Source organism: Meriones unguiculatus, chromosome 2 (assembly GCF_030254825.1).
Source record: "Meriones unguiculatus strain TT.TT164.6M chromosome 2, Bangor_MerUng_6.1, whole genome shotgun sequence".
Taxonomy (NCBI): Eukaryota; Metazoa; Chordata; class Mammalia; order Rodentia; family Muridae; genus Meriones; species Meriones unguiculatus.
Genome location: NC_083350.1, coordinates 137,648,513 through 137,659,704, shown reverse-complemented (window position 1 = coordinate 137,659,704; position 11,192 = coordinate 137,648,513). Strand labels below are relative to the sequence as shown.

The window sequence follows — 11,192 nt, the reverse complement described above, 5'->3', positions numbered from 1 at the left end:
GAGGGCACATTTCCAAAACACGGTATTTGAAAGGGAAAATTAGAGGTGACAGAGAGATTTTCTGGTGTGGAAGAATGGACACTTGACAATCTGTGGAAGATGATGGATCAGCTTGTTCTGTTGGGACCCAGCACATATGGACATGATGATGCTTTTTAGGAAATTAGTAATGTGAGTCCAGCATTCAGGAAAGAGGCTGGGGCTGGAGATGAGAATACGTTCTATGACGGTTTCCAAGGCTCAAGACTGAAGAAAAGGGCTAACCAGTCCTAGCTACTAGCACACGCCAGCAAACGGGGAAGTGCAGGGCATATGAGCCATTTCAGGAACCAGTTCCTGACCGAGTCAAAGATTGCAGCTTAGCAGCATGCAGCCAGGGAGCTGGCTGCTGCGCTGAGCAGGGAGGCAGTCACTAAAACCCTCAGCAAAGCGACTATCCTGGGGATGAAAGACTGATTTAAAAGGTTTCAAAAGGCCAAGGAAAGAAATTCAGTTAGTGAGTAGACACAGTTACTCTGGGGTAGTGGAGCGAGAGATGGAAGTGAAATGGAGTGGTAGGGCCAAGGAGCGGGTTGTAATTCAGGACCCTGTATCATTAATGTGTGTAACCTCCAGCAGAATGGAAGACACTCATGATGTCAAAGAAAAGGGGATATGGGTGAAACAATGGCCTTTGTTCGGAAAGGATGAATAAGATGCACCATGAGCCAATGGGAAGAATTTTCCACTACAGCTTTAGGAGCTTCTATAGTCATTCATAATAAGGTTCACCAGTCAGGATCAGGAAAACGAGAAGCCAGAGTTTTTGTAGGTGTGTCATATGAATACTAAAATCGTCAAGCATCCGAAGGGTAGTGGGAAATGGCAGGGGCCATGGGATGAACACATGGAGACATGGGAGAGTGACTGAAGGGGACAGAGGGACTTTCTCAGTAGATGATAGAGCTTCAGGGAAGAGGGTATCGGGAAGAACAAGGAGGAATGGCAATGAGGAGTTAGCATGTGCCTTGTTCCCTTTAGTTCTTCAGCGTCCACATGTCGTCCGTAATAATGTAGAATAGCATATCCCGAGATACGGGTCTAGGTACTCTGGCAAAGAGCCTGCCCAAGTCTTCCCAAGCGCAGCACAGACACCTCTAGAAAGCACTGGAAGAATTGTGGTATAAGTGAAGGAAAGAGCATACTGAAAAATAAAAGTTTCAGGCTGGAAGTTTTTCAGGAAGATACAGAGGGCCGACTGTATCCAGTTTCACCAGATTTCTTTGACCATTCAGAACCCTGTTGAAAACTAGAGCTTTAAACATGTAAGCAACCACAGACACTGCAAAAGAATGCTTGCCTAGTGTTGTAGATCTGCCATCTCTCTGCAGTCATAGTAACCGCGTAAGACAGCTAAATCGTCCAAAAGGAAAGTCCTTTTAAAACATGCAGTTTTAAAATGTACGTAGGCTATTGTCCTCTCCCCCATGGCTGCCACCCGACATGTGAAATTCTAACTTAGGCGAATGGTTCAGGTTCCTTAAGCAAACAACACTATGCATTGCTATGCTTTATGCATTGCTATGCTTTAACCTGGGGAAGGGATTCTCAAATGGGGCTATGGAAGCATAGATATTTGCTGCCTGTAAGAGATAAATCATCAAAACCAAACTCATGCAGAGTAAATGAGTGCAAAGGGGATTACACACAGCCGGAAATCCGGAAACCTCAGGGCATTTTTTTTTTTCAACTGTATTTTCTAGAGTCATCCAAATGCTTATTGAGATTTTGATCTGACTTAAAATAGTACAAACCTTATCCAGGGAGCTTTTGTTTAGAAACTTTTGGGGAAATCTTTGTTGCTGTGTATTGTGGGCCTTCATGGACCGGCATGGCAGTGGGATAAAGTTCAAAGTACAGGGTCATGATCTCATATTATTTAATGCTGTGCAAATTGTTGACTCTCAAAAATGTCTATGGAGAAATTCCCAGAACAATGTCACAGTACGGAAATAAAAGTAACACTACAAAATACTTGGCAGAAGTGTCCGTGCTGTCAGCTCTGGACCTGCAAACTGTAAAACGCTCCTACTCTCTGGCTCTGGAATAGAGAGCATCTTATAGTCACAGTATGTGAGACTCATGGAAGGACAACTCATTGTAGGGTCCCTATTGCTGCTGAAGTGAGCAAGGCCAAATTTGATGGCATTTATGTGAATTTCCAGCAGGTAAATAAAGACTTAGACTTTCGGGGTTAAATTTTGTGTTACAGTGATGTAGTCTCAAGGACAGCGGGTTTGCACGTGTTGTTTGAGACAGTTAGATTTAACTTTTCAGGAATGAACCAAAAGGTAATCCATAATTTACAACTGTTGAGATGGTCAGAACATAGTACCAGAGAGCCTCTGGAGTGTTTGGACCGGGGTCAGTTCTCTCATGTTTTCCTGAAACTCGTCAAGATCAAGTTTGATCAACACCTATATATTCTTTCTTAAGAATAATGCAGCACACTGTATAGTGCAGAGCAGTCAGCATGAAGGCAACGGTGCCTGGGTACGAAGACTTTCCAAGACAGCGCACACAGAATGCGTGCATGGTTTGGGAGAACAACGACAGGAACTTGTACACACAGTAGCAGGGAAAGCGGTTTTTTTTTAAAGAGAACTTTGTGGACTGTGAAGTCAGACTTTGGCCCTTCTTTGTCAATGGACAAAACTCAAATGGCTCAGGCCTGAGTATCACGCCTCTTTCTACACTAGTGCACAGGAAAAGACCAGAGACACAATCATCAGTGCATCACAAGAGCAGACAGAAAACTGTTAGAAGGTGGTGACAGCCAGGAATTACAGCGACTTTAAAAAAATGTGTCCTTGATGCAAGGTGTGTTAGGTGTGCATCCCAGAAGACAATGGTAGTATGACAGCGTTAGAGACACGGAGCCCTGTCCACGTGGCCTCGTAAGAGTTTGCCCTTACTTCTATGTATGCTATTGAATCAACAACAACAAGTTTAGGTCTTAACGTTTGTTTAAAATCCCCCCAGGAAGAAACTGAGCTCCATATAACCAGGCCTATCAGATTTCATGTGGTGCTTGATGTAAGTTTTGTTTGTTTGGTGTGAAATGGTTGTGTATGACCTGAATGAAGTTAGTGGGGGGGGGGGAAGATTCACAGTTCATATCTACCATTCACCGAATACAGGAATCTGAGCACAACATCCTGGTTAGCACTCGGTTACAGTGGTTTCCTTCTAGGTCCCAGACCAAGGCTGTGGTGTGGGCACGCTCAGTGTGTTTGCTGCACGGTCAATTGCATTGAATGGACAAGTCTACTAAAGCTTAATTTTGGAGGAAGGCTATTCCTCCTTGTAGAAAAACAGAAACTTGTCTAATTTCTCGGAGGAAAAAAAAACTTTTTAAAAGAAAAATCAAAAGAGAAAACATTTTAAATTACAACACACCCACCAGAAAAACAAACAAACAAAAATCAATCCCAAATTTGGGAACTGGATGAAGAACCACAAGGGCACCATTCTGATGTATTTTGCATGACCAAGGTCTCATGATGTCAGCGTTGAGACCTGTCATAAGTGCCAGAATATTTACTTGTGAGGATAACTGCTTCAAGGACTTCTATAATGTATTTTAAGGAGCAGAGATTAGCGGGGCCCTTTTAAATTTGGTTTCGCCATATGCTCGGTGCAAAATATTTGTACAAAAATATAAAAGGCATGGCTTGATGTTTAACGTCTGTGTTTTATTTTGTTGGCACCAGAAAAAGCTCATGTCATGTTATGTCACTGTACATACTGTAAACAAGACGGCATTAGTATGTTTTCTTATGATTTTTTTTTGTTCCAATGAATCTAGATTTTAAAAAATACATTCACAAACTACCTTATGTTTAAACACAATGATTCCCTTTTATTTCTTAACTGTACCCAAAGTCCCACAATAAAAAAATCATTTAAAGCTGTGTGTTTTAGATGTATCGCTTAGAAATAAGAACAAAACAAAACAAAACATAAAAACAAAGATCAGTTTGCAACATAATTTAAGGAAGCCTCTGGTTCAAACTATCACAGCAGCAATATAAAGAGCCTGGTGGCAATCACATTTGGAGACACATCCGTATTATTTTTGTCCACGTCAGCATCCAATTCCAGTAGTTGCTGAATTCAACCCAGAGCTACTGCTGAATTTGTCCCATGGAATTTGAAGAAGACAGTGTTGTCTGGCAGCATAACCCCAGCGGTAAAAATGAGAACGGGAGGATTTCATTGCTTTTGAGAGCTAGAGGGACCGTGATGGGCACATCGTGGTGATCACCTGAAGACCACGCTCATTACATCCCTGCGTGTTACCTTCGTCAGATAACTGCAAACAACAATCACCTTCAGGGGTTACAGAATCACCTAGTCCAGAGCTCAGAATACTTTCCCTTTCTCGTCCCCTTTGGCCAAACCACCAGATTTAAAAAGTACCATTTTCCTAACATATGTTTCGTTCTCATTTATAGTACATAAGCTGCTCATTTTGTTTAGGCAAAAATCAGTAGAATCACAGTTTCTGTCTTTCTTTTTTTGATCCATTTACAGTAATTGCATTCTTTAAAAACAAACTGCATTAGATTTTTGTCATTGGAGATTTTTTTTTTCTCCCTCCAATTTTAAAGAACAATTTGGTCAACTACTGTTTTGAAAATACTCAGTGCAGCTGAGATTGCCAGTTGAGCTCTCTATATGTCTCCTGGATATAACACCGCTGTGATGAACAGAGAAACAAAACAAACAAAACGAGGTAGGTTAAAACAGGAAGCACAGCACAGATACCGTTTTGCAACACCTGGATACCATAGGCGGCCATGCTTATAGCTCTGGGAAATATCCCAGTCAGTCACATAAAGGTTCAAATCATTCGAGTAAGGGTTGTTTTTTTTTTGTTTTTGTTTTTGTTTTTTGTTTTTTTTATGTTTGTTTTTTTTTTAATAAGGACACAAGTCAACCTGAACTAAATACATACACATCTCTGCACAGATGCTGTTAACAGTATGTTGGGGAGTTTGGAGGAACATAATGTGATTAGGGTCTCAGAATTTTGGCCAAAGCCTTGCCTTCAGTTTCCCTAAAATCTGAGCTGTTGGTGCCTGCAGGCTTATGAGTCTAGTCACTTGACCCAGTGAAAACACAGGCAGCTCAGAACCATTTATTAGCAATTCTTTCTTGTCACAGTTTTTTATCTTGAGAAAGCGGCACCCTTGGGAGGGAGCTGGGTTTCCAGAGCTTGGCTGTCATGTAATCCAAGCTCCAGGAAAAATCTCAGTCAGTCTCAGTCTTACCAAAGCCTGAAGTAAGGGACCTCTTAGCAAGGAGGCTTTGTGCCTTTAAGAAAGAACGTGTGTGTATTTACATAGACATATTAGCTCATTTCTCAGAAGCTCCTTCTGGGTGACCCACCTGTCATCCCATCTTTTGCCCTGATCTGTTGCATAATAACCGAGGGACAGTTACATCCCAGAGTCCCTCCCCAATCACAAGCCCACTCAACTCAATGGCATCCCTGTACCATTCAACACCCTCCACTCTAGAAAGGGCCATATCAAAATACGGCCTGTCAGACTCACAAAAGTGGTAGTTGATTTTATTAGATTAAGGCTAGTAGTTTAGCCATTTAAAATCTATTTCCCCAGAGAGGAGAAAACCAGCTATTTTGCTTCTCTTTCAAAAATTCATTAGTCAGTAGCAATAATAATAATAATAATAAAAAAGACAAAACAAAACAAAACAGCCTCTTGGGTTGGTGAAGGCAAGAGAATTCTTAAATTACCCGCCTCTGCGGTTTTGGCCTTCAGTGGAGGGAGGTAAGTACATTTATTGTGCTGTCTCTCACTACTGGGAATTGGAAAATTTACAACAAACCATATACTTAAAGCTAGCAGGCAGACAGAATTTAAAAAAGACTAATTTCCCAGTACGCATTTCCCCCCATTCTTACAAAGTAAGGTGGTAAAGAAAAAAAAAATGTTAAAATTTCAAACCAAGAGAACTGAAGAGCCAGCATAAACACAGCTTAATCATAAGAGCACACAATATTTGTTTCTATCCCTAACTCCGAAGGGCACACAGTCCATCTCTGTCCACAGACAATGCAGCATCCTCGGGATCTCCCAGACACGCCTGCCACCTTTCTCTCCTCCTCAACCAGGCTGCAACACTGAAAGAAGGACCATATTGGGAGAGATGGAGGGAGAGGAAACGGGGAAAGCGGTATGTTCAACCAGGCCTTCTGATTCTGCCTCTAGACTGGCATACGTCCACATGAGTTATGTTCTTTTACAATAGAAATAACGCCATGAAGATAAGTGCCAAGTGCTCTTCTGTTACCAGTTCATCATGGAATTTCTGTTGAGGGTCATGAAAAACACTTGGCTACTTCCTCCAGATCGCACGGATGCAAAAAATACCTGTTTGAAATTAAAAACAAGTTAGTTCAGCTTCATGGTTTTTTTCTTCCCCCTTCTCTTCTTCAACTGTCCAGCCATTTTCTCTCACATGCCCTATCCTCACCACGTGTCAGCTGTTTCAGTGGCCAGTGTTGGCAGTGACTTCTGAGATAGCACACTGTCTGGAGACCCTCATGCCCTCACGTATGTTCTCTAACATTATTATTTATTGCTGGACTTCTGGTGGGGACAATGACAATTTCTAAAAAAGGGTACAGGCGCTATCTTTCTCTCCCTTGTAATTGATATGGAGGCAGATGGAAGAGAATCCCTTTAAATACCTGAAGTTATGGGCAAAATTTGGGGGCCTACCTACAGTTTGTACCATTTCAGTGTTCAATTTTTAAACTTGAAAACAAAGTAATCAAGAGTGGCTATGGTTGATTAGGCTAAGGTGTTGGATGCATATTCAGTCTGGTGCTCTACGGTTTAACACTTTGTCTCTGCTGATGCTGGCAGATCCCGGGCCAGAGGAGATAATGGCATTAATAAGCAAAACCACAGTCCATTAGGTCTGAGCCAGCTCAATTACTTTATCAAAGGCCTGGGAGAAGTGAGCAGAATTTAGATTACTGCTTACTTGAGCTGAATGTCAGTGAACCACGGCCCCGGGAAAATAATATTTGGGGCTGTGCAGTAGCCCTTCAGTCAGCCAGTGTTTGTGGTCTGAGGAACGAGTAGGTGTCACTAGTGAAAAGTCTGTGCTACTATGTCTCCATGGCTTCTCAAGAAGCTCGTGGAATTGCTTGACATTTAGCTAAAGCTACAGAGGAAAGTAAGGCTACTCTACGGGGTCAGTGAGTCAGAGGACAGTGAAGATTTGCTGAAAGGAAAGGGTTGCTGTTTTCCCTGGTTGTGGGTTCAGGGATTTACCCAGAGGCTCCAGTCTGAGTGTATGGGCTGGACCAGGCCTGCTGGGGTTGGTCATCAAGAACTAGAGTATGGTTGTCTACACTTAGAACATTTCATGTCTCAGCATCTAGGACTGCGGAAGTGTTGGAGTCTTACTTGATAAATCTAGTTTCAGACATACTCTGATAAGACCCCTGGTAACCAGCCTTGTCTCCCACAGCTACTGTCCACTAGACCACACCAGGTCAGAAGCAGTTAGCCAGGTTCAAAGAATCCAGACCCACTTTACTAGGGTTGGATCACGACTAGCCTGGCCTCTGGGGAACTGGGGTGAACAAAGAAATGTAAACAGTTCGACCCATCCCATTCTTTTCTATGTGGACATGGTTGTTAGGCTGAACATGATCTCAGTGGGTGGGCTCACAAATATAGATTAGCTACTAGAGACTGAATTACTCTACATGGAGGGCGGGGCTGAGCATGACCACCTCAGTATACTCCCGTAAGGTGACAGATCATGCTGGCCAGGCATGGTCACTTGTACTGGAATGTAGCCCCCCTGTGACATGTCAGGAGACACATGGCTGAAATGAGACAGGAAGGACATGGCAGGGGTTGAGTTTGTGACTACATGTCTTAGAAATGAGTGACGTTTTTCAGAAGTTCATATTTCTACATGTCAGATGTTTTTACACTTAATATGAAAACTAGGTCCCAATAGTATCTCTGTGAAAGGCGTAGAAGTGAAAGCGTAAGGCTAACCCACTGTGAGGTGATTAATGATGGGCCAGCTGCTCTAAGTGCATCGGAGAGTTTGCAATGGTTGCTAAATTACCAGAAGGCCCTGGGGCCACAAAAGTTAGCAAGAGTTTACAAGGAAGTTCTAGATGTTTTATGTTGTCTTGGATGCATGAGTTATAGGTTCTGAATGGTCGCATGAATCAAACCAAGTAATGCCATTTCAAGATAGTTATTGATCATTTAACAGATGTGACTCAAGTCAGTATAAAGGAAAATGAAGGTTTCACAGGTACCTGGTGGTCTCTTAAAATGCAAACACTAAAGCAAAGTTGAAACGGATTTACCTTATCATTTCTTTCACATAGAAACTTTAACCTTTGAGCTCGCTTATGCATAAATACTCCATCCAAATGTCCTGTTTCCACTGACCGGATCTCAATAGCTTTCTCGCCCCAGCCCATTATCTGATTGGAATGAATGTAGGCTGTCAAAAGGAATTTCCAAAACTGCATTAAAAACATTAGATAGGCAACAACTTACAGTATTTGTTCACATCTTAACCACAAAAAGACAAAGGACTTGAGATTAAACAGACAAAGCAAGTCTTACAAGGATTATTCACAAATTTGTTTTTGTTTTTTCTGTTTTTTTTTTTTTTTTTTTTTTTGGTGGACTCAAATGGTTGTTTCACATTTCTTGACTTTCGGTTCATTTGGGGGATGTAACTGCTGAAGGAGATAAGGAATGGTTAACCTACCCACAGACGTGGGCATTTCTCCCCATTGGAGCACCACATCCTTAGTGATCCGGCCGTAGGTGTTTACGTACACCCCCTCATCCTCATAGCACACAAGCATTTCCATTCCATCCGTTTTAGGCAAGATGACAATAGCATGGGGAGTGATATTGCCCTGAATCTAGGAGACAAAGACAGGCCAAGAATTACTCTGCTTAAAAACAGGACAACCTCTTGACTTTTATCTTTAAAATTACAAATGAAATGTTACGTTATTTTCACTGTAGATATTGAAATCTACTTTAGTTTAATCATGGCTCTTGTCAAATGCGGCAGGCAAACACAAACATAGTTACTTGATCAAGAATTACAATGGTTCTTAAGAACAGTAACACCAAGTGTATAGAGGACCTAGTGTGCCAGTCTTTGGACCACTTGTATACATCATTTCTAGTGCTTAGAAGAGTTCTCCATCATAGAAAGCTTTGTTGCAGCTGAAGGAACTACATCTCTGGGTTATGTAACTTGACCAAAGCTACACAATTATTCGGTGATAGAAGTAGTCTTCTGAGTACATTTTCTAACAGTGAAATTCAAGGGTTTCCCCTAGAACGACTTCTTCCACATAAAGTGAGAATGCCAGGTGCCCACAAAAGGCAGTGAATACATAACCTAGAAAATTCACCTGGGAGCTCCAACACCAGAATGAGTTCTTTAGGGGAAAAAAAATGGAGAATTACGTTACCATTGTCACACTGCTAAAATAAGCATAGATTGACTGGTTCTGGGGAAAAGGAGGTGCTCCTCCTCCTCCTGGTTGACAATGTCACATCATTACAGCATGTGCTTGACAGACAGGGCTTTGGGGGATTGAAGATAATCACAGTGGTGACTCAGCATCTCAGCTATGATGGAGACATGCAAGGAAAAAGCTAGAAAATGCAGCAGTGGGTGACAACTGCATGTGTGCAAATGCATCAAAACAGCATGCCTAAGCACCGGGCTTTTTTAAAGACTTCAAAATGCCAATCAGGTATGGGCCAGCCTCAGACTATCCTGAGAGTTTGTTAACCTTGGGGTTATATTCATGAAACATTGCTTACACCACAGCAGCTCTCACAGGTAGATCCATGCAGCATTTCCGTTGAGGGTAGTGTTTTATGCAATGTATTAGCAGAGTAAATCGAGTATCATATTGTTGACAAGAAGAACTTGAACATGTTGGATGCTGAGCCAATTTAATGATCATGGTAACTACCCTACAGAATAGGGAGTTGGAGTCCTATCTTACAGTTGGAAAAGCTGAGGGATGGAGAAGTCACCTGGCATGACTACTAAGAGAATCTCTCTTAGAATTTAATACCTAACCATTCTCTCTCTCTAACATAGAAGAAACCAAACTTCTGTTGAAAACTGAAAACAGGAACTCAGCTATGGTCTGACATAGGCATGTGAGGTCCAAAAAGCAAGACGATGTCTTCAAAATAAGTTAGTTTTTGTGTTACTTAGCTTGACGGAGGAATAATACTTTAAGAACATTCTCTCTACTCAGTGATATCCAAAGTTCACCAACACTTATAGATTAGCATTATTTCAAGTAAAAATAAGTATAACCAAATCTCTCTACAAGCACGCTGTCATGCAGGGGGCAGAAGACAGTCAATTCCTGAAACTTACATGGGATGGTATATAGATATCATAGGAGTTTCCAGAATCAACATCAATTACATGGAAACCAGTGTGTGAGCCAAAAATGACCTTTAACCTTTGACCTTCTTCTACCGTGAGATCAACAAGCAGAGGCTTATGCTGTAGATCTGCAAAAGACTTTAAAAATCACCCCATTAGTACCCACATCATTCAAAAAGGTTGTCTTATTCCTAAAAGTTTCCTTTGGCCACTGTTTGAAGGAAGTGGCTTTCTTCAGTTGAAAAGATCATCCTGAGTGAGGTAACGCAGACCCAGAAAGACACACATGACACATACTCAATTATAACAGGATTTTAGTCACATAGTACAGGATAGACATACTACAATGCAAACTCCAAAAACACAAGTCTGATGGGCATCTTAGACTTCATAGGCATCTTAGTTAGGGGAGTGGGGGATATCTCTGACATGGACTGTGTTGCCTGATTTTTGATCATTTCCCTGTGGTGGGACTTCCCTACCAGGCCACAGGAGAAGAAGACAAACTCCGTCCACATATGACTAGATGAGCTGGAGTGTGTAGGTAGAGGGCTATTCTGAGGAATATGGGGGAAGGGATGTGGGAGGAAGGGTGGGACTGGGAGGAGAAGAGGGAGAGGTGTATAGGGGAGATGTAAAGTGAATTAATTAACAAAAAAGAATAGTTGGGAAAGGTTACTTTCAGGTTTAGGTCT

The 11,192-nt window shown here is 41.9% G+C and overlaps 1 protein-coding gene across 7 annotated transcripts in view; it reads right to left on the bottom strand.

The window, feature by feature from the left end:
- Window positions 1–646: 646 nt before the first annotated feature.
- Window positions 647–11,192, bottom strand: part of Tnik (TRAF2 and NCK interacting kinase) — a 427,262-nt gene continuing 416,716 nt past the window's right edge. For 4 of the 7 annotated variants that reach the window (XM_060378162.1, XM_060378164.1, XM_060378166.1 and 1 more), the window contains 4 exons: window positions 10,486–10,635; window positions 8,830–8,989; window positions 8,417–8,556; window positions 647–6,440 (listed from right to left, as the gene is read on the bottom strand). In XM_060378162.1, the coding sequence (XP_060234145.1) occupies window positions 6,357–6,440; window positions 8,417–8,556; window positions 8,830–8,989; window positions 10,486–10,635 (534 nt within the window). In that variant the 3' untranslated portion in view covers window positions 647–6,356. Of the gene's footprint in view, window positions 8,557–8,829; window positions 8,990–10,485; window positions 10,636–11,192 lie in introns of all 7 variants that reach the window. The other 3 variants (XM_060378161.1, XM_060378163.1, XM_060378165.1) reach the window with 1 other exon arrangement.